The sequence below is a fragment of the Argentina silus genome (genome assembly GCF_951799395.1).
Source record: "Argentina silus genome assembly, chromosome: 1".
Lineage (NCBI taxonomy): Eukaryota > Metazoa > Chordata > Actinopteri > Argentiniformes > Argentinidae > Argentina > Argentina silus.
Genome location: NC_139655.1, coordinates 32,676,403 through 32,702,046, shown reverse-complemented (window position 1 = coordinate 32,702,046; position 25,644 = coordinate 32,676,403). Strand labels below are relative to the sequence as shown.

The 25,644-nt window shown below is 43.0% G+C and overlaps 1 protein-coding gene across 1 annotated transcript in view; it reads right to left on the bottom strand.

Moving 5' to 3' along the window:
* tpk1 (thiamin pyrophosphokinase 1) overlaps positions 1-19,333 on the bottom strand; it is a 70,803-nt gene extending 51,470 nt beyond the window's left edge. The window contains exons 1-3 of the mRNA XM_083670505.1: positions 19,257-19,333; positions 16,516-16,598; positions 7,645-7,719 (exon numbers count right to left, since the gene is read on the bottom strand). Of these exons, the coding sequence (XP_083526631.1) occupies positions 7,645-7,719; positions 16,516-16,558 (118 nt within the window). The 5' untranslated portion in view covers positions 16,559-16,598; positions 19,257-19,333. The remainder of the gene's footprint in view (positions 1-7,644; positions 7,720-16,515; positions 16,599-19,256) is intronic.
* Between the last annotated feature and the right edge of the window lie 6,311 nt (positions 19,334-25,644).

Genomic DNA, 25,644 nt, shown 5'->3' with positions numbered 1-25,644 from the left:
GATCATTATCCCTACAACAATTGAGAACAAAATCACAATTTCAAATAACTATCAACCCTACAAAGCGCTCTCTCTCTCTCACACACACAGAGACAGATTGCCTCTCTTGGTATCCCCCAGTGCTGTCTAAAACGCGGAGGCAGCGGTAGCATTATTAGTGGGGTCTATTTGACAAGGAATCACTTTATCATGGCAAACTGATCCTTGGATTACACCTCAGATGGAGAGACACATACAGCCGTGAGGCGAGAATCTGCATCTATGGAACAGGGGGGATGTGTTTTAATTCATAACCCCGGCCACCTGCTGTCGATGCTGGGAGTTGGAGATGATTGGAATGTAAATGACTCATTATTTTTGACGGAGTGCAAACCGCGAAGAGGAAAAACTCATCAGATGGGGAAACTTTGAGTGGGAAAGTGAGAGTTCGGCAAGCACCTGCAGCAACTGTACAGCTATCAATCATTATCACGTAGACACACACACACACACACACACACACACACTCTTGTGCACTAACTCATACATACACACAAACATGCACACAGACAGAGACTGCAACAGACAGACAGACACACACACACACACACACACACACACACACACACACACACACACACTGTTTATACAAGGCCCTTGAGCAGTCGCTCAAGTGTTTGTCAATCATCCACTAGCCTCTCAGGTAAGTTTGCCATCACAAACCTCACAACACACTTCAAACGTAAATAAAGGTTCTGGAAAAGATGGACTTTGAAATAGTTTCCGACAGAGATGCAGTTTTACAAAAACAGAAACTCTAGTGGTTAGATAATTCTCCCCATTTGCAAACAAGGCCAAACAAGACATTGCGATGAGGATGACTGGGGAAGAAATTAGATTGGCCTTTTCCCAATTATGTTCTCTCAACACAGGGAATTGAGAAGACGAGGATGAAAGGAATCATGGTCGTTTTGAATTGAGGCGTCTTTGTCCACCGAAATGTAAGTACATTGGCGTGACACACATTGGGATGCCTTGGTGTTTGTGTTTATAAGCCGAGTGTGACTGAATACCAGTAGGCTGTTATGTTTGCATTGAGTTAGATGACTTCACAAGGAGAATGTGGAGAAAGATTAGGCGCCTAAAATGTTACATCATATCACTTCTCAGTTTAGACATCATGACTCACAATAATCTGTAAGCAATTTGCCCACAGATGGTGAATGAGTGTGGGAATGAATTAGATCGTAATTTCCCCACTAAATAGAATTATTATATTGTATTATTGTAATAATTCCAAGAATGTATTTCGTTGTTGGAATTGTCTATGTTGTGTAGGCTACTATGTGGTAGCCTCCTCTTTTGATTTATCTCCCATGTGGACTGTTGTGTGGACAGACACACCTTTCCAGAGTCCTGCCTGGTAAAAAGGGGGTGTGGATGTTACACGTAAGCAGAAATCCAACAAACTCTTCGGCAGTATCGTATCCTTCGGCATCGGGAGGACGGGGACGCGAGGACAGGGAGGGATCCCCCTGTTGGACAATTTATATGCTCTTAAATATGGTGACCACTCATCAGTTTCCAGGTCACCGAGGAAATGAGGTTCGGAAGAATCTAGGAGAGGACAGATCTATTGAGAAGGGGCTATTGTCTTTTTAGAGACTTCAGTTTTCAGTCTTTTTGACCTATTGTACTGGCGGACCTCTGGCATAAATCGAGAAATCATCAAACGCCACCTCAGCAGTACCTCACCTAACCTTGTACATAAACACCTCAGAATCCCCCACAATGCAGTTCTTCTTCCTGTCACAAACTTGGCGGCCGGAAAGATGCTTTATGGCAGGGAGCAGCGCGAACGCGAGGGCACACACACACACACACACAGCGCTGCTTTATAGCGGGAGAGTATTGATGAGTTGGACCTCTGCATGGTGGAATTCAACATCAAACAGACAAGTAGAAAGATAATTATCCCCATTGTAACACCTCTCTCTCTCTCTCTCTCTCTCGCTGCAGTTTCTCTCTGTCACTCACTCTCTCTCTCCATCTGTCCTTCACTCCCTTTCCCGATATCGCTCTTTCTAACTCTTCTTTCTCCTGCACTCCCTCGCTCGGCTTCTCGCTATCGCTGACTCACCTTCTCTTCCTCTCTCTGTATTTCACTTTTTCTCTCTCTGTCAGAGAAAGGTAGAAGAGAGAGAGAGAGAGAGAGAGTTAGCAAAGGAGATATATAGAGAAAGAAGGAGAGAGAGAGAGGAGTAGATAGAGAGGTAGCGGTTGATGGACCTGGTCCAGGAGATCAGACCCCGTACCTGAAAATAAGTTTCTCTTTGATCTCTCTCTCTCTCTCTCCGTCCCTTCCTCCCTCTATCCCGCTCCACATCCCTAATTCTCCCAGAGGTGATTAGAGGCCCAGGGGCAACACATCAGAGGACCAGAGAGAGTGTGTGTGTGAAGGGTGGAGACTTGGCAGGTGAAGAACCAGGACGGACGGACGGACAGACAGACAGACAGACAGACAGACAGACAGACAGACAGACAGACAGACAGACAGACAGACAGACAGACAGACAGACAGACAGACAGAGACACACACACACACACACACACACACACACACACACGTCCTCTGATGTGATTCCCCTGGGCCCCTCATCACCTCTGGGAAAAGGGCACACGCGCACAGTTGTGCTTTCAATCATCAACTACCCTCTGAGGTAACTTTGCCTGGTTTGCTATTGCGACCTTCACAAACACACTCTATATGTATATAAAAACATCTCACACACTTGTGACTAACAGCCCACTGCAAAATATGCTGTAAAGCTATTTCGATAGATTACCTCCTTCCACGAATGACAGAGTATGTCCTAGGCTTAAGGCTATATTTGGCAAAATCACGTTTACTATTGAATTACAGGGAGATGTTTAAATATCAAGGGACCAATTAGTGTTTTTTAAATATCTACTCATACAGTCATCACGCCTTGAGAAGACGGCTGAGACATCAGCCCACAGTTGATGACAAATTGGTTCACCTTCCCACACTCCATATTGTAATTCGCTGCCCATTACAAACCCATGAAACACCTTGAAATGAGCAGCTGAGGGGTGGGATTAAAAAGAAATCTCAAGAACTATATCAGTTAAAATGAAAAATATCTTAGCATGTATACCATAAATAATACCAAAATATACAATAATAATATATAGTAATATAATAGGACTGTTAATGTAAAAACAATTTAACTGTTATGGTTCCCCCTCCGAACCAACCCTCTGGCACCACCTCGAGGCCGCGGCGGTCATCACTGGAGCGTCTTCCTCCCAGTCGACAGCGCACCTGGACCTGAACCTCAATCAGCACACCTGCAACCCATCCTCAATCAGCACCCTATAAGAACCCTGCCCGATCTTCACTCCAGTGCCAGATCGTACTGTGACTTACGGTAAACCTTCCATGAGACCCGCAGACGCTTCTAGCCCTCCCGAGTTTTCCTAGCTGTTCCTTGTGTTTTGTCTTTTCCCTTGCGACTCACCTTGTTCTTCTGTGCCCCTCCAGAACCCTCGTTTTCCTCTTACCCCTTTCGTCAACCCTTCCACGGACCTACCCCTCTCTACTACTGGATTACGAACCCTGGACCGGACCCCAACGACTATCCCTACGGATTACCCACGGCGCTCTCTCCCCCTCCCCCGAACACTGGACCTCCCGCTATCGAACCACGGACCGGACCCCGATGACCCCTTGGATTATCCTTCTCTCCTAATCCTCTAATCCTGTCTCGGAGGTCTATGGACAATTCCTTCGACCTCATGGCCTGGTTTTTGCTCTGACATGCACTGTCAACTGTGGGACCTTATATAGGTGTGTGCCGTTCATCCTAATCGACACAGTGTGTAATTGATTCCTATGCAAATCAGAGACCCTATAAAAACAAAGATATTAATTCCGAAACTATTATCCTTGCACTCAAATGGACTCAATTCAACTTGTTTTGTGACTTGTTGAGGACATTTTTGCATTTTAGCTAATAAGTGTGTTATAGCAAAGGGTCTGAATACTTCTGAGGTATTTCTGTATTTAAATTTTAATAAATTCACTGAAATTTCCAAAAACGTGTTCCGCTTTGTCATTCTGGGGTATTGTGTGTGGATTGATGGCAAATTCTTTTAATTTAATCCATCTATAACACAACACAGTACCTTGTCAATAAAATGTATATGTAAAAACTGTAAAAGCAAATACAATTAACAAAATACTTAGGTCCTCCGATGAGGGGGGGGGGGGGGGGGGGGGGTGGGCTAACAATAAGAAAAGAAAAAAAGAAAAGAAAAGAAAGAAAACTCCTGTTGTCACACTTAATCATCAACTACAGAATGAAAAGTGTACGAGGGCCATAGCCTACATAAACAGTCAGACAAGTTAAAGTGTTTTGGTCTTATGTACAGGATACAGGTTGTAAACCCTACAATGAAATGCTTACTTTGCAAGGTTCCTCTCAACAATGCAAATATCAAAGAAGCAAGAACCAAAATAAAATAATAATACAATGTCCGGTATGGCCTGGTTTGTGCTGCCGTTTTCAGATGCCTTGCAGCTTGATAACCACTGGCAGAACCTTCCATAAGTGATTGATGGCTGCTCTTGTCAGCTCATTATCCTCCTTCATGTAGGAATCGATGGCTTAAATGTTATCGCTAGAACAAAAGAAGAACAATGTCACTATGAAATTAAGAATAACATTGTGATCTCTCTCTCATGCATTTACAGTGTAATAGAGGAGGCCAGGTTTTACCGTGTCATTTTCCTGGGTATTCATTTTCGGCACAATACCGGGCTCTGACAGCAATTTCTGTGATCTGTCTAATGAGGCTAGGTAGGGGGACTATTAGACCGTGAACTTGTTAATATGGCCTCACTATATTAAACATGGTGCCATGTTACGCTACAGCTGTCATAGACAACATAAGTACCAATTTACAGTGCCTAAGATAGCCTAGATATCACACTGGTTAGGCTACTCCTAAAGGTAGCCTGGATATCACACTGGTTAGGCTACTCCTAAAGGTAGCCTAGATATCACACTGGTTAGGCTACTCCTAAAGGTAGCCTAGATATCACACTGGTTAGGCTACTCCTAAAGGTAGCCTAGATATCACACTGGTTAGGCTACTCCTAAAGGTAGCCTGGATATCACACTGGTTAGGCTACTCCTAAAGGTAGCCTAGATATCACACTGGTTAGGCTACTCCTAAAGGTAGCCTAGATATCACACTGGTTAGGCTACTCCTAAAGGTAGCACTTCCAACCTGCGTAGCCTAAACATTTATTTGAAATGCATAAATGAAGACAACCATTTTATTATTTTAATGTCAAATGGAATTGATGAGGCCTACAGTTCTCTAAAACATGTTGGCAACAGTAAAATCAATGTTTGCAAGTCAATCTTCTATGCAGGAAGTAACAAAATGTGTTAAATAAAGAACTTTATGGTGGGCATTCAAACTTCATCTGTTGCCATAGGGGGAGGGGAAGTGCCTAGACAGATTGTCACACTATTATGTGTTAATGGGAAACAATTTGAGCTTTCTATAAGCAGAGCTCACGATGCTCAAGCAAGTACACACTGAACACTCAGGAATGTGACACATATCAAGGCTACAGCAATGGTATGACACCTACAGTGCCTCTATAAGTATTGGAAAGAGGAAGCATTTTGTCTTCTTTTAGCTCTATACTCCAACAGTTTGGGTTTGAAACCAAACAATGACTCTGGGGAGAAATTAGAGACATCGGGATTTCAAGTATGTGCCAAGGTTAAAAACAACATGGTGACAGCTGTACTGTACATTGGAAGATCTTCACATTGTACTGTATGTAAAGATGTGTTGAGTCGGTTTGGTGCCAGACGAATCATCCCCACAATTCAGGAAATAACATGACCAATTAATCATTTTGCATGATTTCATATCAGGGTTAGTTTTTAAAGCATTTATAAGTGCATTTATAAAGCATAAAGCAATAACTGGCTCCTGATTGCAAGCTCCATATTTGGCAAGCAATTTGGGTGGAACAGGAGAGGGCTGGGTGGAACAGGAGAGGGCTGGGTGGAACAGGAGAGGGCTGGGTGGAACAGGAGAGGGCTGGGTGGAACAGGAGAGATGAGCACCAGGGTCTTGCTCAGCTCAGCTACTCTACAAGGGTGTGGTGTCAGAGTTGCCAGATTATGCCCCTTCAGGGCCCTATCTCTGCAATCCTCTCCTTCTTACAGGACCTGCTTGACAAGGGCAAAGTCTTCTCTACAGTGAAGTCCTATCTGGCCGAATGACCCCCTCGTTATCTCGTCTGTCGCTTCATGAAGGGAGCAAGGCGTGTTCATCCGGTCGTAAGACAGTGTCCCCCCGTGGGACCTGTCTTTGGTTCTTAGAGACGCTGCTGTAAAGCTGCTGTCTTATAAGACCGCATAGTTACCTTGGCGACGGCCAAGCATGAGAGTGACTTGCGTTCGCTATTGGTCCACCTCAGCAAAGCTGCAGCACTGCTCCCTTTTCATCCCTGGAACAGGAGTATATGAACACCCTCTTTCCATTTAAATGGACAGGAGGGCGTCGTTCCTGGTTTGTGATCAGTTGTTCGTCTGCTTTACGAACCCTGCCAGGGGAAAGGTGCTGTCTACACAAAGCCTCTCCCATTGGATTGTGGGGGCCATTGTTGAGGCTTAGAATTCTAGAAGATTGCAGCCCCCTGTGGGAATCCAGGCAAACTCCACCCGTGGGATGGCGGCATCTTGGACCCTGTTCAAGGGTGTCTGTTTCTGAGATATGTGCTGTAGGCAGCTAGGCTTCTCCTCATACCTTTCCATGGTTTTACATACAAATGAAACCAATTAAGAACAGAGTAAATATCTAATAATATTTCAAATAACAACAAATAACAACAATTAAATTCAAAGTTAAAGAGAAAGGTTTATAAGAGAGATTTAAAAGAGGACACAGAGTTTGCCAGCTTTATATCTTCAGGCGGGCCATTCTAGGGGCCCTAATAGCAAAAGCCTGGTCACTTTGACTTTGGAACAGTCAGTAGAGTCTTGCCTGAAGACCTAAAGCTGCGCTTCTGTTTATATGGTGTAAGAAGGTCTGCAATGTATACCAGGGCTAAACCATGTCAAGTTATCAATAGAATCTTAAATTCAAAAATATACTGGAAGCCAGTGTAACAAGGCTAACATTGGTGTGATGTCATCACTTCTCTTACTTCTGGCTCTCTGCACTAGCTGCAGACGAGAGAGGGCCTTTCCAATGGGGCAAGAATGTAGCGAGTTGCAATAATCTAGTCGAGAAGAAATGAAAGCATGGATAGCTTTCTGTAGATCAGCAAAGAACACAAATGAATTTATTTTGGTAATATTATCTTATTTTGGCAATATGTCTCATCTGATAAAAGTATGACTGAACAACCCTTTGTTGAGTCAAAGGGGTTGACTGAACTACAATCCTGCAGTTGAATCAGGAGTGTGTTTGTGTGTTTGTGTGTGTGTGTGTGTGTGTGTGTGTGTGTGTGTGTGTGTTGGGCAGGAACAAAAGTGTGCACATCCCTCTCATATCGATGATAACAAGTAATCAACTCAGTTGAAATCTATTTTTGTTATATATCTATACCTTTATTCCAGAGTGTGTGGAGGTAGTCCTTCTCCAACGGCTGGTTCAGAATAATCAGACATATTCTCTGTGTGCCTGGAGATAGGGATAGGCAGGGAGAGGGAGAGGGAGAGGGGGGAGAGAGATAGGATGTTGGGGGATACGGGGGAGAGAGAGAGGATGAGAGAGAGAACCAACATAAATACTTTTCGTTTCGAAAACACTCATTTTTTCAAAAATCCAATTACTAACGCAGGGCACGGTATATTGGTTATACACTGTATCGTATAACATAATGTAGGCTTAATACAAATAAAAAGGTCGGGAACATGCAATATAATTAGTCTATTTAGAAATACGACAAATTGACTGTGTACAAAGAGAGGTGATTTTCAGTGGCAAGCTGAACTTTTTTCAGAGCAGATTCACAGTAACTCAGGGTAACAAAACCCTGAGTTACTGCGAATCTGCTCTGAAAGAAGTTAATGAGGTTAACTGAGACCTCTGTGTGTGTCCAGCGTGCGTGCGTGTGTGTGTGTGTGTGTGCACATGTGCGAATGTGCATGTGTCCATTCTTATGCTCTTCTCCTGTCTCTACGTAACAAGTTCAACGACTGTTTACTTCTTCAAAAGCTATAGACATCATCTACTCTCCCGCCCACATCGGGTCAAAGACAATACCGCTTTCTCAATTAAACCTCACTATCTTAATCACATTCAAAATGAAACTGTTTTTCATTGCTTTAATTTTAATGAGGAGGCAGATGGAAAGGCTGGTTGGAAGGTTGGTTCAGAGATTAGGCACAAATGGATCTGTACATCAGTAATGCGTTTATAAATTAATGTTGACATCGGTTACGAGTTTAGCTTATTGCTCTCTACGTAACCTCTGTAAACAACACAAAGAAGTGAACAAACAATACTGGAACACTCATAAAAGTACATGCTGCGTAGCTACAAATATGCCTGTTGTTAATATGGAAAGATTTAGTGAAGGTTGGAGCGCTTAAAAAAAAAAAAAACAAGAGAAAGAACTGCCGCATTCATATCAACTATATCAACTCCGTGTCAAAAGCTAATCCTCTAATATTCAAGGCAATTTTTTTCCAAAATGAAACTATTTTTGTTTGGCAGTGGTGGCATTTCTATGGAAGCAGTTTCAAAACAGTGGAACAAACGATGCGTCAGCACCTTTCCGCACAAAGTCGTCAAGGGTCTTAAACTAAAGCAACAGTTTCCCCTGCACAGATACACACAGAGACACGCACGCAGGCACAGATACACACAGAGACACACACGCAGGCACAGATACACACAGAGACACGCACGCAGGCACAGATACACACAGAGACACACATGCAGGCACAGATACACACAGAGACACGCACGCAGGCACAGATACACACAGAGACACACACACAGGCACAGATATACACAGAGACACACACGCAGGCACAGATACACACAGAGACACGCACGCAGGCACAGATACACACAGAGACACGCATGCAGGCACAGATACACACAGAGACACGCACGCAGGCACAGATACACACAGAGACACACACGCAGGCACAGATACACACACGCACGCAAGCACACACAGATACACACATGCAGGCACAGATACACACATGCAGGCACAGATACACACACACACGCACGCAAGCACACACAGAGACACACACGCAGGCATAGATACACACACGCACAATTCATTATCTCATACTGTAGACAGACTTGGTGGTGTAATCACTGACCTATTTACAGTTGAATGAGCTTGCCCGGCAGACATCCTGAAGAATTCGCGCCTTAGCATTTGTCAATTCCTTAGCCCTTGTAATGTATCTCACACCTATGTCCTATTGTTGGGATGATATTTAAGGACAAGGACAGCAAGATGTCCTTTGAGTTACTTGGGTTAGGCCGCCTGTCTCCCGTGTTGTCCTTGACAGACATTTAACGTATGGTTAAAACTTACAGTTATATGTTGCTTTGAAACTGTTAAATTGGTTATTTTGTTGATACTCTATTCTCATTCTTCCTATGTGCGTTAATGTGATATTGTGCGCTAGATAGCGGTTCTGTTAATACAGCACAACATAATCGTGACCAGGTTCTCCCATTTACTGTCTAATGTTCACATGCATCGTTAAAGGCACGTAGAGTGAGTCATCAGCTTCAGATACTGGCCTGAGCTTAAACTCCTCTCGCAGTACGATTTATCTTAACTTGATGGCATTCTAAAATAGCATTTTGGGTATTCTTAATGGAATCTCGGATCCAATATGATCGATTGTCTGTCACACAGGGATGAGCAAAGCATTATCAATCATTATCAATCATGAAATATCTTTTGGAATCAGATATAACGTAATGTTAACTTGTGTTGATTGGTCATGTGACCACTCGTGTTGAGTTCACTTCACCATGTCCATAACCATCTGAAGTTGTACTTGGGACTAAACACATATGTCTTATTCTTAACATGTCCTCTATTCTTCAGTGTTTTATTTCCAATTCTTCAATACGTACACAATATCTCTCTCTCTCTTCTCCCCTCTCCCCTCTCCCCTCCCCCCCTCCCTCCCTCCGTCCACTGGGATACTGCAAACAGATCTTGCCACAGGGGCATTGCCCCCCAACAGAAAATAGATTGAACAAGGGCTTCCTACTTCCTCTCAATCAATTAAAGCAGGAAATGGATCTTTTCAAGGGTATAGTGGTTGTGGTGTGCTTGAAGAACGACTGAAATAAGATATTTGAGAATGTGTGTGTGTGGGTGTGTTTGTTTGTGTGCGTGACTGAGTTTGTTTCCGACTTCAAGCTTTGAAAAGTCAACAGCACTATACTTTAAGGTCACCCCGTGCCAGAAACAGAGAGATGTTCTGAGTAGGAAGAATGAAATAGGGAGGAATTGTCAACGCTGTCTCTTAATTGGCTAACAGGTATAGAGAACAAAAGACAAACTCAACCAAGCGTGTTTTTTTTTAAGACAGCACAAACACGTGTACACACACATTCACACCCACTCTGTCTCTTCTCTGTGTTTGTCTCTAGCCTGGCCTCTTTGAAATTCAGAAAAAAACAAAAGCCTTTGTCAGGCTTCTCAATCGGAAGCTCTAGGTTTTCCAGATGTTTCGGGCAAATAAAAAGGTAACGTCTGGACTCGCGAGACTCCCGTCTCTTTCTTTCCCATCTATGACTCTCCCTCTCTCTCTCTCTCCTTCAGTCTCTGCTCACACACACACACACACACACACACACACACACACACACACACACACACACACACACACACACACACACACACACACACACACACACACACACACACACACACACACACACACACACACACACACACACACACACACACACACACACACACAGGACTGTGCTCCAGGAATTTCTCATTAAAATACACTAGAAATTTCCCTAATAAATTAGCATGCTAGAGAGGTTTTAACATGCAGACATCCAGGGGCATATTTGAAATATATATCCCCAACCGAGATTAACAGTGATAATACAAGACTGCGAAAAACCAACCGAAGATTCATCTCATTCGTAGTTTTATACCATAAGATGTACCATACCACTTATACATCCCATACATATGTATGGTTCAGTCACGAACTAGTACATGCTGATTTATTTTATACTATACAGGAGAGATGGGGCAGGGAGAGAGAGAGAGAGAGAGAGAGTGAGAAACAAACAGAATAGAAGAGAGCATAAGAAAACAGAACAGAGCACAAAAAAACAGTCATCTTGATTGTAATCAGAATAATGATCACCTCTCTCATGTCTGACCACAACAACGATGATTGTTTGTTGTGCTCTTTTCTGCGCTATTCTCTTTTCAAGAGAAAACACTCACAAGGCTGTCATGTTTGTAAAACATTTTCCCTTACTGAGCTCTGACCATAACTCCCCATAGACCTACTGCATTTGGCTACAGCTGCATTCATAGTCAGAATGAAAAGTCACCAGAACCTGTAGTGCTTATTTGATCAGTTTATCAGTCTTGCTACTTAGAGCTTTGTGTTGATTTCTCAAAATAATATTCCCAAATGCGTAAAGCTATAGGCCTACTGCATTTGGCTACACTCCTAGCTCTCCACATTGCACCCTATTATGATGTGTATAATGATGAATTGGCGTCACCTAAAAACTCCTAAACAATTTGGCCAATCAGTTTAATTTTGTAAATGTCCTATCTGTATGACAAGACCCATCATTCAAGCAAGTTTCATCAAAATTGTCCCAGTGGTGTCAGAGAAAAAGCTTGTCACATATGAACGGAGAGAGACCGAATCATAGTCCCCTCTCCGATTTCATCTGTGGGGGACAAAAAGCACTGGTGAGCCCAGTAATTACAAACGGGCTGGTAGGCCAAGGAAGACTTCTACAGTGGATGGACTTGCATCTGGTGATCTGGTGATGCTAAACAGCTGTCCCACAGATCAGGCGTGAATGTGTCAGAGACACATCTACCATCGGCAGAATACATCATCAGCCGAACTACAAAGGCTTCACTATAAGGAGCAAACCTTGCAAAAAAGATGGGCAGGTTACAGTTTGCTAAAAACAACCTAAAAATCCTGAGGTCTTGTGGACAGATAAGACAAAGTTTGGAGAAAAAAGGATCTACATCTGTGAATGGAGGGGGTGTTAATGTTAGGGCATGTATAGCTGCCACTAGAACTGTCTAACTTGTCTTCATTGAGGACGTAATTGCTGACAGCAGCAGCAGAATGTATTCTGAAGTGGACAGAAGCATCCTGTGTGGGTTAGGGTTAGGGTTAGGGTTACAAGTACAAGCAAATGACTCCAAATTCATTGGATGGCTCTTCATCATACAATAACCCTAACCCTTGACTGGCCAAGTCAATCTTCAGATTTAAATTCAATTGAAGATACCAGAGAAGATACCCACCGTCTGGTTGGAATGATAGTGATGCACACTTTGAAAAATAGGATAGACTATTAGAACGTAGCCACTGACTGGGTTTTAAACTGATAAACTGATGAGGTTAAAACTATCAAGATGAGGAGAAATGGCAAGATTGTCAAAGAGATTCCAACCACCCTGTCATCATCTGGAGTTTTTGTGACAAGGAAAATAATCTAAAATCATTCCCCTCAGAGCCCGGGAACTCCCAGACCCTTCTCATTATGATTATGAATTTTAGCACCAATAATTATGCCTCAGGTGTATAGGGGGCATACTCTTAAAGAACAAGTCATTGTACAAATGAAATCAGTGACGGAAATACTTGGGGGACCATATATAAATAAAGGGACCATATATACTGAAAAATGTATACACTTACTGCAATGCAAGTCGCTTTGGATAAAAGTATCAGCTAAATGGCATATATTATATAATTATATTAAAGGGCAGAAATGCACTTAATATATTCAGTAATGCCCCTGAAATACAGGTACGCACGGCACAACTCACATATTATGGAAATCACGGGGCAGACGACAGTAAACCATGACTTGTCTTGGGCAAAAAGAGCTCAGTTATCAGTTCAATCGCTGAGTTTACTTTTTTTACTTAAAAAAATCTAATGGAGGCATGGAATGTGAGCTAAATCTATAGGTCTACTGTAGACTGCAACAGAATGACAGCTGTAGATCTGTAGAGCACTTTTGAAAAACACTTTTTTAATGCGGTAAAGACGTTTTATGGGATTTAAACTAACAGTTTTTTTAAAAGTGCAATGACAGAGGCCTACAGTTGTAGCTAACAAAACTGCATTCTATGATGAATGAAGTAACATTTTACAGCACACTATCCTAGAGCCTTGCATGACCCCCAATCAGGGCAGTACAATTAATACCCGCCCTTTTGGCATTGACAGGTAAACCTGTAAATCATACCAGACACATTGGTCGGTAGCCAACAAAGGTTCACGAATACAATGCTTCAATTTAAAAGGGAAACTGTCTCGACCCCCAATTATGGTCACCATTGATTCAACACCATTGATTGAGACAACACTCCTGACAGGGAGCCTCAGGGAGAGGCACAAAACATAAAGCCTATTACAGGAGGTTCGTTCTGTGCAGGGAGTCATTTTCAATATGTCAGGAGTCATGCCAATGTGTTTTTCTTTTTGCTTTAATGTCGGTTTAAATAAATGGGGCTGGTAAACAACCTGAGTGACCGGTAGACCAAAAAGTTAATTTAATGCCCTGTCCCCAATTAATTTAACATACCAAATTGATTATGCATGGCCGATCATCCATCATTCACTGCATCAGGTGTAGTACTATCATCTGGGACTGGAGATAGCTAGGCCACCCCTAAATCAATGACTTTTTTGGTTCTTATACTCTTGAGAAAAGGCAAGGCAGTGGAAAGTAGAACATTTAAGTTGAAATTCTTTTGTCACTATGCACTTGTATAACATCTATTGGTCCTTTTATTGAGAAAATAAATATACATTTGGAGTACGGTACGTATTATTTTTGATGAATTTAAGAAAATTATTTTTACAAAATGGCCCAAGAAATTAGTCAACAGGGGCAACATTTGCCCCCTAGAAAAAAATTATATTTCCTACACTGAATGAAATAGATATCATTTTTCAAAAGTTTTAACAACTTACTGAAGACACTGTCCGTTATGGAACAAATAAAAACATTTAGCAGGATCAATGTTGGAGGAGGGGGCGGGTCAGTCATTTATACAGACTGAACGATCTCTCTTTTCAAGGTGAGTGTTTCATGTGTCTGTAATGGGCAGCGAATTACAAATTTGCTAATTTGTCATCAACTGTGGGCTGACGTCACAGCCATCTTCTGATATTCTATGTATAGCCTACTGGATGCTACTATTTGTATCCGGTCTCAATCCCACTGAAACCCCACATCTGTCTCGCATGAAAATTCCTTTCAACTTTATTCTGTAATCCATACGTTGCATTCTAAAAGCTGATAAGCCACACTTATTCATGTGAAATTGGGCTAAAACATTTCCCCTGTTTCTTTGCGCTATTGTGTGTTGGTTGCTGTCTGCGCATAGGGCCTATGAGAGAATGAGTGATAGTGATGAGTATGAGAGTAGATACGGGTATTTGAAAAACATGACCCATTGCTTGGTCCTCGTTAAGATAACCTGAAATCGTTAAGATAACCTGAAATAAACCATTTCCACTCTTCACCTCTGTAATTCATGATCTGATCTGTTATTATGAACTTGATTTCACCAATCTATCTGGTAAGGCAAGCTGATAAGGCAAAGCTCTGCAATCGCAAACCATTCTCCCTCTCATTTTTATTTTTGTGATTATTTGGAGGGAACACCAATAATGTCAGCACTGTCAGTAATTTATACCAACGTAAGGACGGATCTTTTCCGACATCCTTCACAGCTCTTGTCACCACCTAGTGGTGGCTTTCAGCAGCACTTCACACGTCCTCACAACTCGTGTCTGCCGCAGCAGCATTGCAGTAGCCCACTGTTGCAATGGCAGGATGAACCGTTCCTTACTGTAGATCATTAGCAGCTAGAGGGGCCGAACCCTCTTGCTCAGGAGTGTGTGTGTGTGTGTGTGTGTGTGTGTGTGTGTGTGTGTGTGTGTTTTATGTTTTAAGGGTGGGAGTGGGAGAGAATGCATAACTACTCCATGGTTGGACTATTAAACACTAACTCACTCACCTGAGGACTGCTGCATATCTTATTGAAAGTAAATCACCTAGATGTGTGTGAATGACACAGTATGTGTCTGTGTGTACGTTTGTGAGACCAAAACCCGCTGGAGACTAGCAAAACAGCTGAGCAAAGTTAATGGTTGTTTTTCACTGATTGGAATTGGAAATATGGAAAGTCTCCAGTGATATGGAAAGTGCTCTCAATGTTTTGCAGCATTTGGGTTTGTTAGCTCATGGGCACATCTCTCAGTAGTCTAAAGTCTAGTCTTCCTCTCCTCTGCTTCTTCCTCATCATCGTCTGCACTGCAAATTGGCTGCTAGAAGGTTCAAGATAAACAATATTATTAATGAATTATCATTATAGAATAATATAAGCCTAGAGAGGCAATATCAGCTTGCCCTCTGATAAGTCAATGTCAACTCAAGTCTCTAATAGACTGGGAGGAGAATGTGTTATTCCATGACTTATCTGGTTAAAGGTGGACTCTGGGATATGATGCCATAGCAAAACCGACTGGGGCAACGCCGGCAGAGAAAGTTGTGTTGTGCAGTTGCGAGCGTCTCCAACAGAATTCAAATATCTTTGGTTCTCATCCAGGCAGCTGTTTACTTTGGGCTAGTTTTTCGTAGAAATGGAACCAAAAAAGAAGAAACCGAGGGACATTGAAAGAAAGGAAGGAAAGTGAAGGGCAGTGAAAGGAGGGAACGCTCTTGTTTGTTCTCGTTCACTACAATATATTTGATGAGAGTTGAAAACCTTGAAATAAAATTATAAAAAAATAAAAAAATAAATATATAAGACATAAACAACTGAGAACTACGTGAAGGAGAGATGGTATTCTGTTAGACGTCTTAACAACTCACACAGAGCTATTGGTATCTCAAATGCAAGAGTGGAATCAATAATTTTATCATTTAATGTGAGTTCCTCATCGCATTTTAAACTGATCTACAGCAACCCTTTGTCATGCAATCCCCAAACCACAGGGTATGGATGAGTTCCAATAGGCATTAAAATGAATAACACTGTCTGTCAGTACTGTTTGAAGATCTATACAGTCCATCATGTGGTTCAGCCCAAGATAAAAAAAATAAAAAAGAAAAAAAAAGAACAAAGAACAAAATTGAAAAGAAAAAACAAGGCAGTTGTGAAACTGTCAATCTTTCTGTGCCTGTGTATGTGTGAGTGTATGTATGTGCGCGTGTGTGTATGTGTAGTACCTGACGGAAGCAGGCAGTCTAAAGGTGTGAACTCGTCGTCCATGACCGTCCAGAGATCCCCTCTCTTCTGCAGGTGTACTCAACTGGAACAGAGGATAGAAGAGAAGAGGTGTTGTCACGATTATGCTGCCTGCGTGAGTTCAGACGGGACATTTTAAGTCGAACGATGCAGCTGTTTGTCAGGTGACGGACAGCTGACTCACACGTATGCAAAATGTCATCACAGGTCTCAGGGACAAGGCTTTAAATGGCCGAGAATGCAACCCTCCCCATGGGTAAACCGTGTGACGCCATTGGCTATGAGAATAATACTGTTGGTCTTCCCAGACTCCGTAGGAGGCGATCACTAATACAAACTTAAATGTATCACCATTTTCATTAAACAATGATTAAACTGACGCAAGTGTCCTGGATGAACATTATTTCTTTCTTTCCTTTTATTCAATTTTTATGGCTTACTTTCTTTCTTTTCCAGGAGTCACATCGACCCCCCCCCCCCCCCCAAAGATGGCCCCCTGCCTTGTATCCCATTGCAAGATCTCTAAGCATTCATGCATGCACATGCACACACTATTCACAATGACATTTTGGGCAAAAATGTGTTCTGTATAGAAAGCTCTTGATGAGATGTATCATGTGGTGAAAAGTGCCACTGAGATCCTCAACTGCACTGAAATAGAGTTTATAAACAAAGACTCACAATGCAATCGGCTCAGAATAAATGTCTTGTTTTGGCGCTCCTGCAATATTTGGAAAATGGCACTTAGGCCCTTTGCACGCGAAGCCCTCACAATTCAACACTCAAATATATATATATATCTCCACTACTTTGTGCCCACTCTTCTTCTCACACACAGACACAGTCACAACAACAACTTAAAACAAACATTATTGTTCCCAATAAAACCACTATCTAACTAACTAGCCATCTGCTGCCTTTGCGAGACCCTCCTCGCCAAGCCTGCAGAGTTGATGTCAGAAAGTGTATAAAAAACCATAAACCATGCCTTTATAGTTATGGTTGATTTCAAATGTTTTACTGAAAAGTAAAACATGGCATCCCATAGGTACACATAAGCCTAGCTGAGCGCATTTGGAGAACTGGACGTGCCAGGTAAATGATAGTGCTTCTGGACATCCTGAAACGCACAAAGACCCTCATCCCCAGAAATGTCAGTTAGCGTGTGTACTCCCCTCCACTGAGGGCATGAGTTAGGGTGTCCTTCTACTAAGAGAGCGTGAATGAGAAATATTGGGGAATTGGTATAACCATTTTGTGGAGATTTTAGATGAGATGAGAAATCAATTTTTGACTTGCATATTTCAAGGGGATATTAGAGTGTTTTAAATGATGCAGTTTTTTAGCATATGCCAATCTTTCCTCTATAGGATGCCATGCAACACAAGCATTTTCATTGAACCATACGGAGAGAGGTCTGAAAGAGAAACTCCACTCGAAATTTGGAAGACTAACACCTTCAGCGATATTATGCCTTTGGAGGGTAGCTGCTTTAATCTGTGGCCTCTTATTATTCCATAAAAACTGCCCTGTTAACGAATGCAGTTTTTTTCAGTAGCCAATAGGAGGGGCTAAACTAAAAACAAAACAAAAAATCAATACGAGACAGGACATTCATTTTTATGATTGATATTTTATGTTTCTCTCGAGTACTGGTTGGAGGGATTGAGGGACTGGAGTAGCACAGACTGAGCAATTATCTCTCTGCCTACCAGCCTCCATCCTCTCTTTTTCTTTCTTTCCCTCTCTCTCTCTCCCATATTTGGTATTCTGAGAACACCCGCAATTCTGCAACCCTTTGGCATTGGCTAGTGATTAATTTGGTCAAGGTTGTGTTGTTGTATCCTCCTCCGAGAACCTCCTTTAATTAGTGCTATTGACCGGAATTTCAAGGATTTCCGACCAACACAAATTAGGCTGAGGTGGTTGTCCATCTGAATTCACCAGGGAGTAGCCCAGACCAAAACAGGACCTAGAGCTCCTTCTTTGTCATTCAAGTTTCCAAGAGAAATTAAGTGTGACAGTTCTCTCAGCCACTGATCCCTGCCTGATTAACACACTACAGTGAACACTAGTATTTGGAGAAAATAAGCTTGTCATTTGCCAACATTGTTGAAGAGAATCATCACGATCATCATCATCATCATCATCATCATCATCATCATCAGCCCTGGATCAAGTAACACACGGTTCAGGGCTACATCTACAACATCATCATCATCATCATCATCATCATCAGGCGACTGAGACTCATCTGTTCACTGACAACACAACTTCTGGTAAGTCCATCGGAGTTGTAGTTACAGTGTATCTGTATTCCAATCAACTGATGGTGATGTACTGTCAAAAAGCCCAACAATGTCAATGAATGTCGGCGTTTAACAAATCGTAGCGTAGACTTTGAACCTAGGTTAGTGTGACCCTTTGAAGTTGCGATAATAATTTAACCTCAGCAGGAACACATTTACAGAACCCCAGTTAAATAAAAACAACACGGAACAACACGGAATTCCTATTAAACTCACCCACTACTATAAAGTTGCACCCACTACTAACACGTGCATCCGATTATTGAAACTACAACATTTGTTGACAGGAGCAGCGATGGCTCAGACACACGCTTTGACACAAAAACACAACAAAAGATTCTAAACACGTGTTACTGTTAATTACACGGGTTGGCCATACATTAATAATGTCTTATTATTGTGTCAATACTCACTGAATGAAGAAACTTTCGGCATGAGTTCCTGGTGAGATTTGTAAATAGTCAGTAAGAGCTGCGTCGGTGCAAAGCAAGACAGTCCTGTTCTGACAGAAAAGATGCAAAGAATTTGTTATGGTGCCATCTAGAGGTGGGATTTGTAAACTTCGTGGCTGTGTCAAACGATGTTGAAGTGAACTTCCCCAAAGCTGGAAAAAGTCAGGACCAAAATATGTCTGTTGCACGTAGGATATGATGAAAACTATACATAGTTCAAAAGCTTTATTTTCTATTGTTCAGGGTAAAAAACCCCTCTTATTCAGCTTCCATGGCCCAACAACATACATCACACAGAAAATACAACAACGTCATTAAAAATGTACATTGTAAAGCGCAGAATTGTTTAAAACTATTATGGGTAGGCAGCTGAGTATCCCTTAAAGGAGCAATCTGTAATTGGTACACAACTTAATTTTATTTTATTTTGGCTCTACACTCTAAGTTTGGATTTGAAATAAATCAATTACTGTGAGGTTAAAGTAGAGATTCTCAGCTTTTATTTGATGTTATTTGTGTACATATTGGTTTCACCATCACACTTTTTATGCATCGTCTCCCTATTTTTGGGTACCCAAAAGTAATGGGACAATTGGTTTGACAGGCGTTTCAGGTGTGTTCCATCACATCATTTGTGCAGACATAAGAGAGCTGTCAATGTCTAGTATCGATTCTAGGCTTTGCGTTTGCCTTTGGAGTCTGCTATTGATGTCTATCAATATGAGGACTAAAGCGGTGTCAATGAAAGTCAAGGAAGCCTTTATTAGGCCGAAAAATCTGAACTATCAGTAATCCATCAGTAACATAGCCATAGATTTATGCTGGGCAAAATCAACAGTTTGGAACATCATTAAAAAGAAAAAAAAGCACTCGTGACCTCAGCTATCGCAAACAGGCTGGTAGGCCAAGGAAGACTTCTACTGTGGATGACTGACGAATGCTCACCATAATTAAGAAAAACCGACAGGAACGCACTCCAGGAGGTAGGCGTGAATGTCTCAGAGACTACCATCTGCAGAATACGTCACCAGCCAAACTACAGAGGCTTCACTGTAAGGTGCAAACCACTAGTTATCCTCAACAAGAATGGTCACCTGCAGTTTGTTAAAAAGTACATAAAAAGCCTGCAGAGGTCTGGAAAAAGGTCTTGTGCACAGATAAGGTGAATATTATTAAGTGGAAAGTTTGGAGAAAAAAGGATCTGCTCAAGATTTACAGCACAGCACCTCATCTGTGAAAGATGGTGGAGGGGGTGTTAATGTTATGGCTGCCACTAGAACTGGCTAACTTATCTTAATTGATGATGTAACTGCTGACGGCAACAGAAGAATGTATTCTGAAATGTAGTTCAGAAATATCTTGTCTGCTCAAGTACAAGCAAATACCTCCAAATTAATTGGATGGCGCTTCATCATACAGTAAGACAATAATAATAAGATATAAGGCAAAAAGACCTACAGAGGTCTGACGGTGGAGCATTGTGACTGCCAATGGCTCCTGGTCTGAGCATCGATTTCTTTTTCTTATGATGACTGATGGATAGATGATTCACTTACTTAGACAAATGTATTTGTTGTAAGTCGCATTGGATAAAGGCGTCTGCTAAATGTCAAAAATGTAAATGTAATGTGACCTCAAAACAAACAACAACTGAAGATGGCTGCAGTACAGGCCTGGCAGAGCATCACCAGAGAAAATACCCAGCGTCTGGTGGGGTCAATGGGTCACAGACTTCATGCAGTTATTAATATAATAATCGTAATATATATGTAATCTATATTATTTATTTAGTTATTGCATGCAAATGATTGTTGAGGAAATACTAAAAATGAGTACTTAATTTACCCTGAAACAGAGGGACTATGCATAAAACATGCTTCTGAATGGAAGAAACCAACATGCACACAAATGCCATCAGATAAAAACTGAGAACCTCATAGTAATTGTGTTCACTTGGTTGTGGTGGTTCACTTTCCCATTACACAGAGCACTGTATATACTTACACCAGCCCTTGTTTGACGAGTCTAAAATAGTTATTGTGCTAGGGATGAATGATTTGGAACAGCTTTTCCTTGCCAACAGGACCTTGAACCTGCCTCCTGAAGGTAGGAGCTCAAAGGAGCTGTAAAGTGAATGGACCGATAGTCCACAACCTTGCCAGAGGTCCTATTGACTGCTTTGAGGTGGTTTGTGAGCTGGGTCTGCTTCTGCCTTGTTATTAGATTAGATTCAACTTTACTGTCATTGTGCAGAGTACAAGTACAGAGACAACGAAATGCAGTTAGCGTCTAACCAGAAGTGCAAAAAAGCAGAAAAGTGCAGTGTGAAGTGCAGTTATCTTAGCTCTCTTGGACAATTACAGTTTGTTATATGGTGTAATAAGGCTTCATTAATTTGAAGTAATGGCTTTGCTATGAATTGAACATCGATGGATGTTATTAAGAGGTTATGAGGGGGTATTATTCCATACTATCCTGCAGTGGCATTTCTGTATGGAAGCCAAGAGGTCTGAAGCTTAATGGTGCACATGTGATCATGCACTTGCATTGTTGCTATAAAGCGGCTGGTTCAAGCCCCATGACAGTCCCTTCCTCCCTCTAATACACTAATAACCCAGAATACCTCTTTAGACAGCAGCAGCAACAGTGTAAGTGGAAGGCAAAATCACTCTCAAGGTGAACCGACTCCTGAGGCTCGTTAAGACAAACGCAGTCTCATCAATCAGCACTTTGTCATGGCTCAGCAATGGACTGAACAGCACAGGGAAAGATTACGCATGCACACACTTACACACACACACACACACACACACTAACACATGCGCGCACACACGCACGCACTCACAGCTCAAACGCATGAGGAGTCCTTCATTCTTTGGGCATGCATTATAAATGCATCTATGAATAAATTCCAGAAAGCGTTCTTCATTGGTTGGGATTATTTTTTTTACGAGGTCGCACATTCTGAATGTTTGATAAGTGCTCTCCACGTTGGTGGGGGCTGGTCTCTCTCTCTCTCTCTCTCTGCTGGACTCGTGGAATTGGTACAATTTTGTACCCGGACAGAAAAAAGAGGGAGTAAGAGGTAAAGAAGGGAGAGAGAGGAAGCAGAGGAATTTGAAAGGAAGCTTGAGTGGTGATCCTAGCTGTGTGTGTGTGTGGTGGGTGTGTGTGTGTGAGAGAGAGAGAGAGAGAGAGCCTGGGTGAATGTGTACGTTTATCCCCTCATGTCAAACCTAGCATATGCTTGACATACATCAAGTCATGTTATCTGTAATAATGCCCTTCCTACATCTCCCTCTATTGCAATATTCTTCCCTGTCTCTCTTTCTATTCTCTCTCTCCCCTCTCCTCTGCCCTTCAGATAAAGCTAATGACATGAAGGGGTAAAGGCATGTGTTTGCTCAATGCAACATTTTCCTTCATCAGATAACCAGCCCATTACTACCTCTCTCACCCCTGACAGACCTCTAAAGTTATCGTTAGAGCAAAAACACACACACACACACACACACACACACACACACACACACACACACACACACACACACACACACACACACACACACAGCTAGGATCACCACTCATGAGAAGAACTCTCTTCAAGAGCACAAGCTTTCTTTCAAAATCTTCCTTTCAAAATCCAGGTTCACACACACACACACACACACAAATTAATTAGTTATCCCACTCTGACTCTTCTCTGTGTCGGTCTCTAGCCTTGATTCTTTCTCTTTTCCTCCTTCTTTCCCCTCTGTGCCTCTCTCTCTCTCTTTCTGTCTCTGCTCTTATACTGTCCACCCACTCTCTAAAGACTGGAGTACTCAGGGAAAGGACTCACTGGGCAGGACTGGGTTCGGTGAAACTCCCGGATGAGCTCCTAATTGAGCTGCTCACTCTGGCCGTTGGACTAGGGGTGGTACCCAGAGGAGAGGCTGACGGTGGCACCGAGGATGGAACAGAAAGCCTTCCAAAACTGGGAGATGAACTGTAGCCCCCAGTCTGACACCACATCCCTAGGGAATCCATGAATACGGAACATATGAAATAACATTGCCTCTGCCTCTCTCTCCATGGACAGCCACCAGAAACGGTGCCAGATCATGAACAGAGTCTGCCGTAGGACAGAAGGGAGGTGTGAGCCCAATGGATTACCTGAGAGCGATGGGAGACAGGGACAAACAGCCGGTTCGGATGACAGCTGTACGGAAAATGGACATCAGTACTCGCCTGTCTGACCTCTTCCTCAATGCCCCATGTAACAGCCCCCACCACACAGGAAGAGGGCAGAAAAGTTAAATCTATTAAAGAAAAGAGCCCACCTGGCTTGCCTGGCGTTGAGCCCTTTGGCGGTCTGGATGTATTCCAAGTTTTTATGGTCCATCCAAACCAGGAAAAGGTGCTCCAGTCCCTCCAACCAGTTGCACCACTCCTCCAGGGCCACCTTGATGGCCAACAGCTCCCTGTTTCCCACATCATAAGTCCTCTCAGCAGGAGAGAGTTTCCGGGAAAGGAAGGCTCAAGGATGGAGCTTGTTGTCCCCTTGCGACCATTGGGAGAGGACAGCCCTGATGCCCATGTCCGAGGCATCCACTTCCACAATAAACTGCTGACAAGAATCCAGGAGAGTGAGGACGGGTGCCAAGGTGAAGCTCTCCCTCAACCTCCGGAAAGCCTGATGCAGCGGGGCGGCAACAGTGCTAAAGCTCCAGATAAAACGTCTGTAGAAGTTTGCAAACCCCAGAAAACGCTGAACTAGTTTACGACTAGTAGGTGAGGGCCATTCAGCAACTGCACTGACCTTCGCAGGATCCATTTGGTGTTGTCCTCAGAGACGATGAACCCCAGGAATGCAAAGGAGGCATGGAACTTGCATTTCTCCGCTTTAACAAAGAGCTGGTTATCGAGGAGGCACTGAAGAACTTGGTGGACGTGCTGGATGTGAGACTTCTCTTCAGGGGAGAAGATGAGGATATCATCCAGGTAGACGAAGACAAACCGATTCAGCATGTCTCGGAGAACATCATTCACCAGAGCCTAGAACACAGCTGGAGCATTGGTGAGATCAAAAAGAATTACGAGATACTCATAGAGTATCATGTACTTCTTGATAGCAGGAAGAGGGGAAGAGTCAATGTACTTCTTCATAGCATCCCTCTCAGGGACCGACAAGGAATAGAGGTGTAATAGAAGTTCCAGGGAGCAAGTCTACAGAGCAGTCGTAGGGCCAATGAGGAGGCAGAGAGGTAGCTCAGGCTTTATTAAACTTCCTTGAGGTCAAGGTAACAGGAGGGAACACTGGAAAGATCCGGGAAGTCGGAGTCCGACGAAGATAGGAGACAGGAGACTTAGGAGGCGCTGGAGACTCAGGAGACACAGGAGATGCAGAGGAGGTCCAGAGGTCGGAGCAGGAACCGACAGAAGGCAGGAAATTGAGCATCCCTCGCCCCAACCCGTAACCTTCCCAGTGGACCTGTTCATGTGAGGGTTATGCTTCGAGAGCAAAGGATAACCCAGGATGAGAGGATGTAAAGGGGAGTTGAAAAGATGGAAGCTCAGGAATTCTGTGTGGTTATTGGTGATGATTAGTTCAATGGGTTGAGTACGGTGAGTGACACTGCACAACAGGCGACCATCTAAAGCGTTGGCTTCTAATGGTTTGGGCAGGGGAACAACGTTAAGTCCAAGTCTTTTGGCTAACCTCTCATCAATAAAACTCCCATCAGCTCCAGAGTCCACAAGCACAGGGTGATTGAGAGTCTGGGATGGAGTAATTAGCCGTGCAGGAGTGAGAATTCGAGAGGGATTGGCAGAAGAAATGTTTTGGCTCACCAGCCTTCACTGATGAGCCTTGTCTTTTACTGGACACACAGACTTGAAATGACCCAGCTGAGAACAGCAGATGCATCTGCCCTCCTGTAGACAGTGCTCGCGCTCTTCGGGAGTGAGCCTGGCTCTCCCCAACTGCATGGGCTCCTCCGAAGCTGTAGGGGACACTGGTGAGTCAGCCACCAGGAAGAATCATTGGGGAGGATGCCACGAAGAGGAGTGATTGGCAGTGGACTGCCCCCTCAGGACGGGCAGAGTAACAGCAGCCCTGGATCTCTCTCTCTCTCCTGGAGACGATTGCCAAAGCGAAAACAGAATCTTTATTGCCAAAGTGAAAACAGAATCCAGGTCAGGGGGAAGCTCTAGAGGAGCCAACTGGTCCTTCATGGGGTCGGAATGCCCATAAAGGAAAGCAGGGAGGGAGAGTTCCAGTCGCTCTCTGCTGCCAGGGTGCGGAACTCGATGGCGTAGTCGGAAACCCAGTTCTTGCCCTGGCACAGACCCATGAGCACTCTTGCCG